This window comes from Podarcis cretensis (genome assembly GCF_951804945.1).
Source record: "Podarcis cretensis genome assembly, chromosome: 3".
NCBI classification, from domain to species: Eukaryota; Metazoa; Chordata; class Lepidosauria; order Squamata; family Lacertidae; genus Podarcis; species Podarcis cretensis.
In genome coordinates, this window is record NC_137172.1 from 8734594 (window position 1) to 8752976 (window position 18383).

At 40.8% G+C, this 18383-nt stretch overlaps 1 protein-coding gene across 2 annotated transcripts in view; it reads left to right on the plus strand.

The window, feature by feature from the left end:
• The window catches only part of USP34 (ubiquitin specific peptidase 34), a 103755-nt gene that overhangs the window by 10093 nt on the left and 75279 nt on the right, over positions 1 to 18383 (plus strand). For both annotated transcript variants that reach the window (XM_079968365.1, XM_079968366.1), the window contains exons 2-7: positions 5420 to 5507; positions 7660 to 8083; positions 9458 to 9508; positions 11486 to 11635; positions 14663 to 14730; positions 16274 to 16466. In XM_079968365.1, coding sequence (XP_079824491.1) covers positions 5420 to 5507; positions 7660 to 8083; positions 9458 to 9508; positions 11486 to 11635; positions 14663 to 14730; positions 16274 to 16466 — 974 coding nt within the window. The remainder of the gene's footprint in view (positions 1 to 5419; positions 5508 to 7659; positions 8084 to 9457; positions 9509 to 11485; positions 11636 to 14662; positions 14731 to 16273; positions 16467 to 18383) is intronic.

The following is an 18383-nucleotide window of genomic DNA, read 5'->3' on the forward strand; positions in this document are numbered from 1 at the left end:
GCATGTATACATATACAGTACCATATGACTTCCCTTTCACCTTTTTCCTGGTTCCTTTGCTTTTCTACTACTCCGCGTAATCCACATTCTTTTAACCATCCAATTTGTTATCTATTAAACTATCCATTTCAATTCTGCTTCATTTACTCAAGACTTGTTAAGCTATGTATTTGTTTATACTGGTTCTTAAAATGTTCAATAAACATTGTCCATTCCTCCTTGTATTCCTTATCTTCGTTTTCTCGTACCCCGTTCATCAGACCAGCCAGTTCAGCATATTCGAACATTGCACATTGCCATTCTTCCTTAGTGGGTCATACCTCTAGTTGTGTTAGGTTCATGTTACAGATTTTCGGGTTGCGAACACGGCAAACCCGGAAGTATATACTTCCGGGTTTCACCGCGCAGAAGCATTCTGCACGCTTTGCACATGTGCAGAAGTGCTCTATCACGCTCTGCGCTTGCACAGAAGCGCCACTCCAGTTGCAGACTTTTCGGGATGCAGATGGCACCCCGGAACGGATCGTGTCTGCAACTAGAGGTACCACTGTATACTTGTTCTCCACCTTTGTTCCAATAAGGTTCTAGCTGTGGCGGTGGTGTATAGTAGTAAACTCTTTTGGTTTTTTGGGGTCCTCTGTTACCATCCCCAAGAAGAAAAACTCATTTTTGGGAATGTTTTTTAAATTATCTTTTTAATTTATTATATATAGTCTCCCAACATACCTTAATTATTTTACAGGACCACCACATGTGAAAAAAAAGATCCCTCAATTTCATTACACTTCCAGCATATACCTTTTTCTTTTTTAGACATTTTCGCCAATCTAGTGGGTGTTAAATACTATCTGTGGGCCAATTTCATCATGCCTTAAAATTCATATTTATTTTCCACAATTTTCCCCATCATTCAGTATCAGTATTGTAACCCACATCTTGTGCCTACTTTCACAGTTTGTTTCATACAGAGCTATTTTTTTTAGAGACTAAGTGCACTACTAATGAAATAGCTTTGCCCCAGCCCTTACACCTGATGCCTTTACAGTGTAGGGAAAGGAATACAGTATAGAATTGATTCACTCCTAAAAATAGGCTTCTATTTAGATGCCTTAGTTCCTTGTTTTGAGAGCATTAACATCAGACAGTCATATTCAGTCCATCTTGCCCAGTATTTATAGCTGTAGTAAGAACTGAGCAGTCAGGCCATTGGTCCATCTGGCTTGGTAGTGTCAATGCTGAGTGTCATTGGCTCTCCAGGAATTCAGATGCCTTTCTCAGCCCTACCTGGAAGCATCAGCTGCTGAAGTATCCTTCCTGAAGAAAAACAACTTGAAAGGTGAACACAACTAGATATTTTAAAGTACTTTGATTTTTTTCCATTAGAAGAAAAAAATCAACAGCAAAATAATCATTTTTTTTTAATTGTTGGCTTCTGTTCTATCTATATTGGTACCTCAGGTTACATACGCTTCAGGTTACAGACTCCGCTAACTCAGAAATAATACCTCGGGTTAAGAACTTTGCTTCAGGATGAGAACAGAAATCAGGCGGTGGCGACATGGTGGCAGCGGGAGGCCCCATTAGCTAAAGTGGTGCTTCAGGTTAAGAACAGTTTCAGGTTAAGAACGGACCTCCGGAACGAATTAAGTGCTTAACCCGAGGTACCACTGTATTTCCCTTTATGCACCCACCTGTTCATTAAGAGTTGAACAACAGTATTGCTGCTTACTTCCTACTAATAGCCCCATTTTTGCCAAGGCTTTATATCAGGGATGGAGAACCTTTTGGCTCCACAGGCCAGATGCTTCTTAAGATCAGCCTTGTGAGCTAGATTTGAATCAGGAAGTGGTGTGCTTTGGAATCACCCACTGAAAAGTAGCCCCCCCCCCCCCGCAATTTTAGCATGGAAATGATGGGCACACACAAACACACACACACATATGACTTGATTCCAGCAGGGCCTTGAACTCCAGCTCATAAACTGATGGGCAAAGGTTAAATCCTGCTCTGTTTGACCACAGCTACTGTTTTTGCTGGGAACAGATCTGCACAGCCAATGCAGGATTTAACCCTGCCCATCAGATGATGTCAGAGTGACATCAGCTGATGGGTGAGTGCGCACAGTTTGGGGAAAACTCTCTCGTGGGCCAGCTTGGGCTCCCTGGTGCACCAACATATTGGCCTGCGGGCGGCAGGTTCTCCACCCCTTCTTTATGTACCAATTGTTTTTTTAAAATCTTCAGAATCATTGGAGTGTTCATAAAACATTGCATAACGCCTAAATTGCTGAGCTGGAGATAACTTATTTTAACCTGTTGAAGCAAGAGTTGCTGCTGAGAGGAGAGAGTTTAAATAATGTCTCCCCCCCCCCCCCCCATTTGCTTCTGTTTTTTATTGGGCAAGGTGTCAAATCCACATGTTCTTTAATTTGATACTTCAAGTTGATTGTTCATTTGTATGTTCATTTGTGTTTGCCATAGTTGATTACGGTGGTACCTCAGGTTAAAAACTTAATTCGTTCTGGAGGTCCGTTCTTAACCTGAAACTGTTCTTAACCTGAGGTACCACTTTAGCTAATGGGGCCTCCCGCTGCTGCTGCTGCTGCCACGCCGCTGGAGCACAATTTCTGTTTTCATCCTGAAGCAAAGTTCTTGACCTGAGGTACTATTTCTAGGTTAGCGGAGTCTGTAACCTGAAGCGTCTGTAACCCGAGGTACCACTGTACAAAGTTGTGGCCTATATGGAAAATTCCGATTTTAAAAATAAATAAATACAGGAAGCTTCCTAACTTTTGTTTTGCTTTGGAAGATTTCAGATAACCTAGCGGGTGATCTGATTTGGCTCCCCCCATTTTGTATCTATTAAACAAAGCTAAAAACTTCGACCCCACCAAGCTTGCTTAATGTTATATTTGCGGTTGGTATGCATTCATTGTTATTAGTGAAGTCACAAAGCAGAAAATTTTCTGCTGCAAAATAAAGCTTTGAAAATAATTTCACCTAATATCACTGGGTGATTATCTAATTCCAGCTTTGACACTAGAAATCAATGGTGGCTTTTTGGAAGTGGGAGCTGCTATATATTCAACAATTTGTTCTTAATTCTTCAGAGGAATTGCTTTCCTGAGTTATCTGGTCCAACCATAAGGCAGAATATAAGGTGCCTAAAACCTTCCCAGTTGCAGATGCCACTGTTCTTGGACAGCTTGCTCTGTTGTCGAAGCTCTATTACCTTCTGGTTGGTTTGAAAGTTTTCAGTTGCCCGATTATTATTATTATTATTATTATTATTATTATTAATTATTATTATTTGTACCCCGCCCATCTGGCTGGGTTTCCCCAGCCACTCTGGGCAGCTTCCAACAAAGATGAAAGATACATTAAAATGTCACATATTAAAAACTTCCCTGAACAGGGCTGCCTTCAGATGTCTTCTGAATGTCAAGTAGATGTTTATTGCTTTGACATCTGATGGGAGGGCGTTCCACAGCGCGGGCGCCACTACCGAGAAGGCCCTCTGCCTGGTTCCCTGTAACTTGGCCTCTCGCAGTGAGGGAACCACCAGAAGGCCCTCGAAGCTGGACCTCAGTGTCCGGGCAGAACGATGGGGGAGGAGACGCTCCTTCAGATATACTGGACAGTTATCCACTTGCTTATCTTGGCTTTGTTACAGGAAGCTAGGAGAAATTGTCCCCTCTGGTGAAAGCAACGTAAACTTTTCCTTATATGAGGGAAGAATACCAACTACTTTGAAAGTACCAATGATTCAGTCCTGGTTGCAAAGGTCATGCTTTTCCCAGCATTAATGGAAATTATATGGAAAATTTTCAGCTCGTTTGTAATTGCCATTCTTGGGCAGGCCTTTAAGGCATATGGTCCTGATTCAACTGGAAGCATTCATGGCTGCAAAATCTTCTGCATTTATTTCTTCCTGTTTTAGAGGGGATGGCATGTTGGCTTTTCCTAGCTTATTGTATTTGATAGAATCAATCTCAAAATTATGTTGGGATGTCTTTGTGGTTCCCATCATGTTGGAATTGGAGGCACTGCTCTTAAGTATTGTGATCTTAGCTCTTCAGGTGTGCTCAGATGATAATCTTGTGTGACTTTTGCTTGACCCTATGAGAATCAGTTATCTTTTGCTTATATTCAATATTTATAGGCTATTGCTGTCATTTGGTTTGGAATGAATAGTTATTGCTATGGCTCTGGAAGTTTCTTTTTTTAAAACTATTTTTAAAAACTTAATGCTGCTTGTAGTTTTAATCCCAGATCTATATTCAAGGGAGGTGGTTTTTAAAGCTGCTTTTTAAAAGGTAAAATAACAATCCAGTGAGAACTATGAAAGAAAGAAAGAGAAAAAGTATACCTTCCCGGAGCTCACAGCTATTACTTCATAAAATAAAATACATTGTCAAGAAGCTACACAGTGCATTAGATGTTATAACAAAAGCCAACCTGATACAGAAACAGTACAAGACAAATATTATGAATACCAAATAAAGCCATATTTCATTGTGACTTGCCATCTCTCTGATTTGCCTGTCATATAAGTAACAAATGGCCGCCAAATGGAGACAAAAATCCCTTGGTTTAACTGAACCCTGAGATACCCTTAATTTATAAGTCAAATTCTCAGAAAAGAGAATAACCATTACTTTATTGAACCAAATATTTAAAAAAGGACCTGAGGACTCCTTCCAGCCAAGTGATATGGCTACACAAGCAGCTACTTACAAGTCAGTGATTTACATAAGTAAGTCCATATTTGACAAATCAAAAATTGACAATAGACACAATTTGAGGTTTAAGTCACTGGTACACCTATTACAGAAATTTCCTTCATTACCTCTTCCCAAGAGGCAGGACTACTCCATGTGCCAATAGTTTTCTTTTTTGTTACACCCTTCCAACACGGGAACCAACTCTAGTTTTATGTGCAAGGCAGAACCATCAATGTGCAAGTCAAGAACCATCAGTGGATTATTTTTCAGGAATTCTCTTGGATAGTTGCAAAGAAGGTGGGTAAGCCATAGTTTTTCCTACTGCGCATTATCCAATAGACTTCCAGGATCATCTCTTAAACAGATATCAAAGAAGAGAGGGGAGAAAACTGATGGTCTAACAGCAAAGAGTGTATAAAAGAGACAAGTCCTCTTTATGCTCTGGATCTAACCAAAGCAGGTGTTTTCTAGCAGATTTCCAGTACTTTGGGGTTTTACATACCACCCACCACATTTAAAAGTTGAATGCTTAAGAAATGCCGATTTAAAAACTTAAGTGTAATTATTACTTTTCCACCTGTGGCTAATCCCTGAAGCATTTAGAAAATATGTTGTTTACCTTAATATGCTTTTAGTAGACAGCTTAAAGTTTCAAACGTTCTTCATGGCATTGATGATTCAATTGTTTTTCTTTAGTATCTGACATTGAAGGTGGTGATGGATTGCAGCTAAGAAAGGAACATGCACTCAAGGTGTTTGCTTATATCAATTCTTGGACACAAAGGTAAATTCAGCTTTTTAAGTGCTCCCAATTTATGATGCATCTTTGTAAGTTCATGCCCATGTATTTATAAGTACATTGTACATAAATAGTAAGCATTAGAAAGGGACTATGGCATGAAGATTACTTCGCTCCTTCTCAGCTGTTTTTGGCATTTAAGACAGTGTAGAAGAGTTTTATAGGTTCTAGTTAACTTGTGACGCAGGGGTATCTTATTATTTTAAAACATGTTTATTTTAAAAAATTAAAATGTTGGAAAGTGGTAATGTAGGATTTCTACTTAAGATTTCTACAGATAATTTTAAAAGTTAATTATTGGGTCTTACTGATTTCAAAATAGCTTTTGCTGGAATTGTCACAGAGGGGAAATTTAACATATTAGTCACAGCTAGAAGGGTATCTGTTTGAAATAGTGATACATTATTCGCAATGACTCATGCTGTGCACTATGTCTGAACAGAAAAGCAGCATTATAGTGGAAAGGACTAGTGTCTGAAAGTACAAATCACAACCTTTCAACCCAAGGTATTTTTGGAAAAGGATTGTGATTGGTGGGGAAACACCTACATACTGATTAAACAGTGGCATTTGGGTTTGTGGAACACACCACCTATAAAAGAAGCATATGCTTATATTGATTAATATCTAATAAATCTCCTAGAATGTGATATTTTCTGTGCCTGCCGAGCAAGGCTTACTTTGCCAATAAACACCTTAATAACACACCTTGCAAGGTTCGCCAGATGAGGTTTTTTCCAGCGGAGAAATGGAGCATACCAGAAAAGATTAATTCCTTTTCTGGAAGGCAGAGTCAAAACAAGAAAAAAATGGTTGCCTGTGACCAACCAGAAGTAGGAACCCCTTCCTACCAATCTTGACTGTGTTTTCTTCAGAAGAGTAGAGTTAATTTTTGGCTCCTGAATGCTTTCCCTCAAGGTGCAGGACTTTCTTCTTTTTTTTACCATTTCAGATTGTTCCTTTTTATCTTTAGTTGCCTCCTCTCAGTGTTTCATCTAGGGCAGGCATGGCCAAACTTGGCCCTCCGTATGTTTTGAGACTTATCTAACAGGACCAGTGGTCAGGGATGATGGGAATTGTAGTCCCAAAACAGCTGGAGGGCCAAGTTTGGCCATGCCTGACTAGGGGAAGTGGATATTGGGTTATAGTGGGAGTAGCTGGAGCAATATTTTAAACCCCTTATCCAAGTCCATGTGGGGGTGTAGGGATTCTTCCTCCGTCCCTGGGTGATTTCAATACCTATGGGAGAGGATGCAGAAAAGGCCTCCTCAGTTAGGAGCAGTGATGCCTAAGTATCTTGTTTCATCCTGACTACATGCTTGGCAAGCATGGTAGTCAGACAAAGTTGGCCAGGGTAAATGTCTTTTATTTAAACAACAGGAATGACGTTGCCTTTCTATCTTGGAAGAAGTGGAATATCCTCTGGACTCAATTATTAAACTTCAATGCAATTATTTCACTGTAATTTTTTTAAAAACAGTGTTACTGCTCACTTTGCTAGTCAATACATATTAAATACAAAAGATTTCTGTATGAGGTGTTTTAGTTCTATATAATTATCTACAGGTGTGCACAATGCCTGTTACTAGTAGCAACCATAAATGTAATCCAGTTGTTGCTGGTCTCCTGTATTTCCAGCACAAAATGATTCTTTCCCCTCCCATGTTGCCTGTAAAACATACAAGTTTTTTACCAGGTAAAATTGATGGCACCCCACACCTTCAAAGTCCTTTGGCATATGCTGAGTGCTTGGGGGATGGGTGGAGTAGAACTCACACTTCATGGCAGACATTGGAGAAAGTCAGAACCTGCATTGATGTTTCTTGCTGTTTCTGACATTTCCCAACATTTCCCGTGATGCTGATTTTTATTCATCCATTTTATTTATATTGGTAAAGAACTCTCAGATCATGCTGTAGTTTTACAGATACCAAGGACACAAGTACCACAGTATTTATGTAACTGCAGTCAATTTTTATCTGTCTTCCTTCATATAAGACCATTAAATACAAGATGGAAGAAACATGACACGTTCAGCCCCAGGTTATCTACATGAATTGCTGCTTAGTCATTTGTTTCTTAAGCTCTCCCAACATTTCCAATCTTGATTTGCCATTTTAAATCCCTTTTAAAACAGGCAATGTCTGTGCTGCTTCAAGGAGTATAAGCATTTGGAGATCTTCAACCAAGTTGTGTGTGCGCTTATAAATTTAGTGATTGCCCAGGTTCAAGCTCTTCGGGACCAGCTGTGTAAACATTGCACTATCAACATAGACTCAGCATGGCAAGATGAGAATAATCCGTCTGATGAGCCGCTGAATGTAGAAAGAGAATCTCGTGGAGGAGAAGAAAATGGGGAAAGACACAAGTCCATAGAGAAAAAGTTAGACTCTGGAAGAACTTGTATCCTGACAGAGGAAGAACCCACAAAGGGCGCTGATGCCTTCAGCATATGGAGCACCGAGGAAAAGGAGAAGCTTTTGCTTTGTGTAGCGAAAATCTTTCAGATCCAGTTTCCCCTGTATACTGCTTACAAGCATAATACGCATCCTACAATAGAGGTACATGTTATCTTAATTAACACATACAAAAGTGGGCTGTTCTGTGTTCTGATGCTGAAACCATTACTTGATTCATTGTTCCACTTTCCAGTTTGTACGTTCTTGCTATTTTGTCAGAGCATAACTCTTTTTTTTTCCATAATCCTTGGGTTCTTTGTACAGGAAGGTACCGCATTTTTCGCTCCATAAGGCACACTTTTTTCCTCTTAAAAACTAAGGGGAAATGTCTGTGCGTCTTATGGAGTGAATGTGTGGTCCCTGGGGCTGGCGGGGGGGACCCGGGCTTCCCCCGCCAGCCCCGCCAAGCTCCTGAGCAGCTCTGGGGTAGCCCGCAAAGCCTCCGCAGAGCTCCCTCTAGCTGTTCTAGCTTCTGCCTTAGCAGCGCAAAGCCTCCGCAGGGCAGCGGGGAGCCTTCATCCCGCTGCCCTGTGGAGGCTTCGCACGGCTATCCCTGGCTTTTGCGGGAGGTGGGGGAAGGGACAGAGCACGGCTCTGAGAAGGGAGAAGGGCAGCCCGTCACTGATGGGTTGCCCTTCTCCCTCCTTGGGGAAAAGCCTTCAAGAGCCACACACACACACTCCGCGCGGCTCTTTAAAGGGAGCGCTGAGCAGAGCCTGGGATGCATACAGGCTCTGCTCAGCGCTCCCTTTAAACAATTTTTTTTTTCTTGAATTCCCCCTCTAAAAACTAGGTGCGCCTTATGGTCAGGTGCGCCTTATGGAGCGAAAAATACGGTAGTTAGGTTTCTATTCTGCTACCTTGTTCAATTATATTTGTAGCCTGATTTTGTAGATCGGCTCAAACTCCCAACAACTTGTCCTCCTGCAGCCTGAACACAAATATTGTGAAAGTAAAAGTTGAGTAGAAACCAGCTTGCAAGGGAAGACACCCTAACCACTCCTCCTTTCATCACTACTACTACTACTACTACTACACTTGGTTATGCCAAGATATGCAATGCCAAGAGTGGTCTCTTGGATCCAAGTTCCAAAGAATCGAGACATTAATTTATCACCCTCATATTGATCTGTTGATATTGATGCTGACTTCTGTGATCTATGGCTCCTTGGATTGAAATAACATACTCAGTAATAGGCAAATTCAAATTATTGCATTACTTTTCTTGAAGCCCAAGAAAACATGGCTTTGTCTAGAAGGCAGAAACAAAACAAAACAGCTTATATACCAGGTTCTGTATGCAAGCATGTGGCTTTTTAAAACGGCAAAATTCAGTCGCCTTGAATCAAACATGCATTGTTGCAGTCTTAGGAAAATATTAATGAATTTCACAGCTGTGTTATCTAAATTATGGATGATGTTTATCTTTTTCTTTCATGTTGGTTAAATTCATAACATTTATTATTTTTTAAATAGGATATTTCTGCACAAGAAAGCAATATATTGGGAGCATTCTGTGATATGAATGTAAGTTAGCTTTATTTCTGTATATAAGATGTGTGTAGTTTTAATAAATTACAGCTCATTAACTTTCAGAAGCCTGCTCCATCTCAGTAGTTTAGAGTGATCCAGAATACACTATAACTGGAAGAACCCATTAAAATAAATATAATTTTCAAGCTGCCTTAAACAGATTCAGCCCATTGGTTCATCTCGCTCAATATTGCTCATGCTGACAGGCGATGGCTGCGTCTGGTTTCAGAAAAGGGTATTTCCTAGCCCCATCTGGAGATTACGGGGGTTGAACATGGGACTTTCTGCATGAATATTATGTGCTCATTGAGCTACAGCCCCTCTCACTAGTCCATCCAGCCCAGTATTGGCTGCCCTGATTGCTAGCAGCTCATATGGAGCTCATAAGGAGGCCTTTTTCATTTCCTGATCCTTTTAACTAGAGATGAAGGACTGAACCTGGTGCCTTGTGCATGGAAAATAAAGTACAGTCAAACTTCGGTTGTCAAAAGTAATCCGTTCCAGAAGACCGTTCGACTTCTGAAACGTTCGTAGCACATTTGGCTTCCGAAAATTGTTCGAAAACCGGAGCAGTTACGTCTGAGTTTTTGGCGTTCGGGAACTGAAACGTTCCAAAACAGAGGCTTTTGGGAAATGAGGTTTGACTGTACAGTGGTACCTCTGGTTACGTACTTAATTCGTTCCAGAGGTCCGTTCTTAACCTGAAACTGTTCTTAACCTGAAGCACCACTTTAGCTAATGGGGCCTCCCGCTACTGCTGTGCCGCCATCGTGCGATTCTCATCCTGAAGCAAAGATCTTAACCCGAGGTACTATATCTGGGTTAGCGGAGTCTGTAGTCTGAAGCGTATGTAACCTGAGGTACCACTGAAGTCCCATAGTCATAGGGTACATTTTGTACTTGTTGCTTGCTCCTTGGACTTTGTATATAAATGATTTATTATTATTACTTTTTGAAAGAGCTTCTTTGCAACAGACCATTTGAAAATGGTAAGTAAGTAAATACACAGTTGAAACAATGGAATCCATTAGATCATTCTGTAAAAGCCAGCAAAAACAATATCCAACAATGCTACCCTGAAAAAGCATGGTTGAATAAAAAAAAAATATTAAGAACTAATTGCTGGCAGCATCCTAATTCCAGGAGCAATGTATTTCAAAGTGTGGGTGAAAGTAAATTTTAATACTGGGGTTTTCTCCTAAGATACTGGCCATTCCAACATAATTTAGAGTTCTTTTGAGCAGTGTGTGTTTTGGCTCTCCATGCTTCTGAGTTGAGCACTGTGGCATTAAACCCTTTCCTATCCTTCTGAGCAAGCAGACACAATGTGGTACAGATATATCTTGCATCAGAATCATGGTCTTGCACATTTTCTGACAACCAACCTGCTAGATGCTGGGTGATCTTGCTTTTGCAGTCACAAGAAGGTAGTTGAGATGCTTCTCATGAGCCTTAAATGAACCTGTATAAAGTGGTGGATTGAGTACAATCCCAATATTCCATTGTGCTTAGGCTCTACTCCCTTTCTGAGTGGGCTTTTGTGCATGGTTCTTGCGGCTGTGTTCAATTTGAATGGTCATATATTGCACTGCCGTCTTGCATGTGGGTGAGTAGAAAGGCAGAACAAAGCTAGAAAGAAATAGTAAAAATATATTTGTTCATATAGATTGACCAAGGTTTGCAGATACGCAATGAATGTGAAATGTGGTCCTTCAAATGTCTTCATGCATATGGCACCCTTAGGTAAATCGAGTCAAACTTTGAAGACATGAATAACTCGGACATTAACCTCTTTGAATTGTGCCTGGAATACAAAAGTCAGTGCAGAACCTAGAAGACTGACTTAATGCCCACAAAAAGCCTTTCAGAATAGTCTATAGGAGGAATTATTAAGATGCTGTCATTTTGGTTGAGAAAAAGTTATATATGAACATTTGTAATAGATATTTTAATGTGTTCTTATGTCCACAGGATGTAGAAGTACCGCTGCACTTGCTTCGCTACGTTTGCTTATTTTGCGGAAAAAATGGTCTTTCCCTCATGAAGGACTGTTTTGAATATGGAGCCCCTGAAACATTGCCATTTCTCATAGCACATGCATTTATCACTGTGGTGTCTAATGTAAGTATGTGTCCAATATTTTCTCATTTATTTAACATGGATGTAGTAAATGTTGCCTGTAAAGTCTTCTTAAAGGCAAGAGGCTTTCTGTGTTAACATGTACTAGTCCCAAAAGCCATGGTCCCAAAACCTCTAAATTTTAATAATACTAATTTTACTTCTAAGTTACAAAAGTGCTGCACTTTAAAAATTTGGAATATATTTGCTTGCATCCCCCTTTATTGCAACCAATGACTAAAAATCCAGCTGCTGAGAAAAATAGTTTAGCTATTCACAATATCTTTGTGACAAATTCCATCATTTTTTAAAAAATCTTGCTTTCAGAATATGTGTCTTCCATAGCTACATTTTGTTCATTTTTCACAGGATTCCATTTTATCTCAAAACAACCTGGAGATTTTAAAAATGTACCTGAATGGCAATTTCCTTCCGAAATAGGCTAATAAAATTGCAGGCTGGTAACAGTAGACCTTTAAAAAACTAAATGGAAAATATTTGTCGTAAGTTAAGATCAAGTAATTTTGTTGCCCTTAAAAAATGGAGCCAAATTTTTCAAATCCCTGTGCTCCAAAGTAATTTGCAATAAACAGCACCACAATAACAGATTTACTTTCCATCCAGCTCAGTAATTTAAAGTATGTTCTGATGCCACACAGACAGAGGGCTTATAAATATAAATGAGGTTTGGGTACTTCCAGTGGAAAACTACTGGGTAAAAGTGAAACGGCTATGGTGTAAATGTTAGGATTTATTTATATGTTTTTGGCTTAACTTTATTCAAAACAACCACCAGTTAAACATATTTAAGCCAGATGTGAAATGTAAAGAAAGCCCAGTCATTTTACATCAATGTGTCAGTCTCATAGGCTACCACTTTTCTGTATTGTTCCTCTGGTGATTACTGTGGAGTCCATTCATTTGAACGATGCTCATTAAAACTTGCAACTGTCATAGATATTGTTTCCAGGTGGTTGCACTGGCATATATTTAACATGGGCAAATACAAGGTTGTTCCTTCAACAACCAGGTTGTTCTATTGTGTTGATGTTTTGAGAATGTCTGTGTTTGTATTTGGGATAGCCACAGAGCGGGTGTATGAAAGGTGTTCCTGAGAAATACCTTATTATACAGTTGAATTGGAGGCCCAGTTGTAAATATTTTACTGAATTATTGAACTGAATTAAGAGAAAGTAAGTTCACCACATATATTTCCTGGATGAGTAGCTCTCCAGATATATTCACCATGTTTCACTGACAGTAGGGACAGTCAAATAAATGGGAGTACTTGTTCCCAAAGGGAAATAATACTTTTTCATCCTTTTTTTAAAGCATTGGAGCTGAATAGCAACAGGCTTTAGTATAGAGGTGGTGAACTGCTGGTCTACAGACCCAACTCAGACTTCCCAAGTCTTCCCCAGTGGTCTCCCAGCCCCCAGGCCAATTTGGTTCTAAAAAAAGAAGAGAATCTAAACGAGCCTGCTGGATCAGGCCAATGGCCCATCTAGTCCTGGTATGCCCCGCGAAGGACCTTAAGATCCATAAACAACAACACTTTGGAAGTCCCGAGCCCCAAGGAGGTTAGATTGGCCTCAACCAGGGCCAGGGCCTTTTCAGCTCTGGCCATGGCCTGGTGGAACGCCCTACCGCAGGAGATCATAGCTCTATGGGATTTGACATCTTTCCGCAGGGGCCTGCAAGACGGAGCTGTTCCGCCTGGCCTTTGGGCTGGACTCAGTCTAAACACCCCCCCATTTTATTTTATTTTTTGATGGAACCCCTTATATGGGATTTGTATATAAATTTTCACTTGGCTCTTTTTGCTGGCCCATGTAGGACCAGCATGGATAGTTGGCCCCGGTGAATATTTGACGTTTTCTTCCCTTATGGCTTTCATCTATAAGCTACCACTAAAACAAGGCTGCATTTTAAGCTGCATTTAAAACTGTATTCTAACTTATATTTTAATCAACGGGGTTTTTTTGGTTGAATTTTGTTTTTTTAAAAAATGTTTTCATTGTATTTATATTTAGTGTTAGCCGCCCTGAGCCCGGTCTTGGCCAGGGAGGGTGGGGTATAAATAAATTTTATTATGATGATGATTATTATTTATTATTTATTATCCTGTTCTCACAGTGGCCAACTAGACGCCTGTGGGAAACCCACAAGCAGGATCTGAACACAAGGGCATTCTTCCCTTCCTGTGGTTTCCAGCAACTGGGATTCAGAATCATTGCTGCTTCCAGTTGTGGAGGCCGAGCATAGCCATCATAGCTAGTAGCCATTGATTGCCCTCTTCTCCATGAATTTGTCTGATCCTCTTCTAAAGCCTAGATTGGTGGCCATCACGAGCGCAAAGCATCAGTGGCTACCATCTTCATAATGGCACTAGACTGGGTGGAAATGTTTCAGTCTCTCTTCCCTGCCCAGTGGCACAACAGGAATGCACCTGAAGGGAGCAATGAGGAGGAAAATCCCCTCCCTCAATACATAATGCTTTAGAGGAGAGGGCATGATAGGGATCCATGCGGTCTATGTGTTGTATGTAAGTGTTTGGGAGTGACTGAGCTAAATGAGAGTGAGTGTGATGACCACATCCCTTTGCCCATGCCAACACCTGACCCTCAACCCTCAGAGTGTTAGCCAGCACCTAATGTGGTTCTTGGCCAAAAAAGGCACCCTTGCATTAGTGTAATAGAGCCATGCCTCAGATTCCTGAGTGAGGCCCCAGTTGAATGCACTTCCTTTCCCTCTATGCATTAGAAAACTTTGTGGGAAAGCACATTCTATCCCTATTATTTTTCCTCTCACAAAAAAAAACTTGCCTCCTACTCTTCTGGCTTAGGGGATCCAGGCAAACTGGCATTCCATTTCCGTCTTCTGCATGAACCCAAGTTTTGAATGTAAAAAAGTTATGTGAAGGGAAAATAAATGCCCCTCTTTTCAGTAGGCAAGTTATGTGAGTCTGAAAAGCAGTTGTTGGTGTGACATGTCGATTTATAGTGTTCAATTTTTGTATTTGCTATATAGATCAGAATATGGCTGCACATCCCTGCTGTTATGCAACACATTATACCATTTAGGACTTATGTTATCAGGTATGTTTTGCAGACCCATTATTGGGGTTTTCTTGTCAAAATAAATTCAAATCACTCAGATGGCATATCTAATGTGACAGAAGCTAATAAGCAAACAGTATTGCTTACAATTAATATTAGTAAGTGATTTGGTGCTTGGTTTACATACACTCGGGTATTTAACATAGTGTTCTGTATATGTACTGAGATTGGGAGTACTTGAGCTTGTGTGCTTTCTCTCATTCTCCCCCACCCCTGAAACTGCTTCAGGAGATCTATGTTCGTTTTTAAGCATGGGATCCCTGGTGCATTTAACTTCTGCACACAATGATAAGGATGTAGGAGGTTCAAGTGAGGGAAAACATGCACCTGAAGCCTGTTTCTGATGTCACTGTACATAGTCAGATGCTGTTGTACTCCCAGCTCCCCTCAGTCCCAGCTAGCATGTCCCAGCAGGCAGGAATTATGGGAGTTGTAGTCCAACATCTGAAGGAGACTATGTTGGCTATCTCTAGCATCGTGGTTCAGGGAATAAATGGTATCCAAACTTGCCTTTATACCATAAGCTAGCCTGCTATTGGATGAACTGGCCACAGTGATCCATGTGACGGTCATCTCCAGGCTTGACTACTGTAATTCGCTCTACGTGGGGCTGCCCTTGAAGCTGACCCAGAAACTCCAGAGGGTGCAGAATGCTGCAGCGAGACTCCTCACAGGGTCTCTGCCACGGGAGCATATTCACCCAGTGCTTTTCAAACTGCACTGGCTCCCGGTAGAGTACAGGGTCAGATTTAAGGTGCTGGTTTTGACCTTTAAAGCCCTTCACGGCCTAGGACCCTCGTACCTACGGGACCGCCTCTCCCGGTATGCCCCACGGAGAGCCTCAAGGTCCATAAATAGCAACACCCTAGTGGTCCCGGGCCCTAAGGAAGTTAGATTGGTTTCAACCAGAGCCAGGGCCTTTTCAACTCTGGCTCCGGCCTGGTGGAACGCTCTGTCTCATGAGACCAGGGCCCTGCAGGATCTGATTTCTTTCCGCAGGGCCTGTAAGACAGAGTTATTCCACCTGGCCTTTGGCTTGGAGCCAATTTGATTCCCTCCCTCCCTCCCTCCCTCCCTTTCTTTCTTTCTTTTTTCCTTTCCTTCTCCTCCTGCAATGAGGCTACATTTTAATATTTTAATGTTGTATTTTAATTTTGTTTTTAAGTTGTAATTCAATTTGTTTTTATTATTGCTTGTAAGCAGCTCTGAGCCCGGCCTTGGCTGGGGAGGGCGGGGTATAAATAATAATAATAATAATAATAATAATAATAATAATTTTAAAACCGCAGGGATGCCTTGATTTCCATATGCCTGGAAATACATTTGTGCCAAACACCTTTGTTGTCTCAAGTGTAATTAAGCAGTTATAACTTTGTTCTGAGGCCAGCCCTTTTGACCACAGTCCTGAAGGCTTCCAGAAGAGCGTATGGCTTTAAAAAATATGTTAAAATTAAACTGATTTGCTGGTACTAATTTGAACTTTCTTCCACCCCCCCCCCCCAATCCCTACCTTTTTGTTTAGGTATTTATGTAAACTGTCGGACCAGGAATTAAGACAGAGTGCAGCTCGTAACATGGCAGATTTAATGTGGAGCACAGTGAAAGAGCCACTGGATACTGCCTTGTGTTTTGATAAAGAGAGTCTTGATCTTGCATTTAAGTACTTTATGTCACCAACCTTAACCATGAGATTGGCCGGCCTCAGCCAGATAACAGTAAGACTTTTTAAACTAACTAAAACACATATACAGAATTGTTTTCATTTGTACTTGAACAGTTATTAACTAAGGTGTAATAGTCAAAGCTTAGTCTATAGATGCAGCAGTGCTAGATGGGAGTGGGGTAATACGTTCTCTATATGAACAACTTCCTGCAAGTAGAAAGCTAGCATAATGGGAAATGAGTCATTCTAGGACGTTTTTACATGGAGAAACACTTAAAATTGGTTTCACTACCTGTAGTCTGAAATCCTATAGATGGCTTTACCACCTAAGGCTTCTTAGCACCTTGTTAGCAACAAGTGTAGACCAAGCCTAACTTTGAAACATTCAAGGCCCTTGTAAGCAGTTAAAAAAAATGATATCTGCTGTTGGGAGTGGGGGCGGAGGTAGAGTACCACAGACATTGGGTGATACACAACCTCATTGTCATGTTAGTGCAAGGATTAGTGCTAGTGCAAGGATTAGTACTAGCACAACCTGATTTCCCCCCTCCTTCCCTTGTATGCACCATGAGCTGTTCTGGAAGGTTACGGGGAAACACAGAACAGATGTAGTGGAGCACACATAGGGAAGAGGTGGTGGTGGTGGGGAGAGTGTTCCATTGCAGAAAGAGAAATTCTTTTGCTGGTGTGTAACGTTCACAGTTGTACACTGCATCCAAACACACCTTGAGCACACCCAAATAAAGTGAATGAAAGTGTATACTTGAGCGATTCATTTCAGTGGGACTTAACCCAGAAGGTGTCTCTTGGGGGATTGTGTGTCAGGTTTATAATTTGTGAAGCTAGGCTATAAAATGCTAAGAATCTTGATACGGTTGCATTTTGCGAGCACAGCAGAAATTCAGATGTGCGGCTTGACTTACTGCATTTCAAAACAGCCCTGTTTATTTTTAACTGTGCTGTAGAGGAGCAATGTCTTCTTCAATTCTTTGACAAAACTCATGGATGACCAGAGTATGTCAGGCTGTCACAACTGGCACAGTGGTTTATGACGTGTCTTCACAGTAGCACGGTCAGCCCTGCATTGCATTGCATTATTAGTTCAAGCAGACCATAAGCAAAAGCATTTAAAGTCATACAGAGTATAGTGTGCACTAGGGCAGGCTTCCTCAACCTCAGCCTTCCAGGTGTTTTTGGCCTACAACTCCCATGATCCCTAGCTAGCAGGACCAGTGGTAAGGAATGCTGGGAATTGTAGTCTCAAAACATCTGGAGGGCCAAGGTTGAAGAAGCCTGCACTAGAGCAAAATGTATCTAATATCTGATTCATTCATCACTGACATTGTGCTTACAGCGGTCTTGTTGCCAAAGTACCTTGAAGTTACTAGCCTGCACAATTTTTTACTTGCCTTTCTTTTTAACTGCTGTTGTTGTTGTTGTTGTCGTCTCTAATATCTGATTCATTCATCACTGACATTTTGTTTACAGCGGTCTTGTTGCCAAAGCTCCTTGAAGTTACTAGCCTGCACAGTTTTTTACTTGCTTTTCTTTCTAACCGTTATTGTTTTTGTTAAATTTGCAAATAAAAAATTAAGGTAAAGAAGGATTTTTTAAAAAAGAAAAATAATATAAGAATACTGTACTAATTGTAACAGAAAAAACCATAATCAGTTCACATTACAAATAAAGTAACAATGCATAGAATTGTAAAGTTGGAAGGGGTGGAGGGGGCACGAGGGTCATCTAGTCAAACCCCCTACAATGCAGGAATCTTTTTGCCCAGCATGAGACTTGAACCCATGACTCTTAAAGTAAGAGTGTTATGCTCTACCAGCTGAGATATCCTAGACACATGCATTTTAAGTTTCACAAATAAGTTAATATAAGCCCTCCAAATGTTCAAATAGGTATCCACACAAAACTGGCATCTGTATGAAATATGTTCAAATGCAGCCAGGACTGTGTAGCC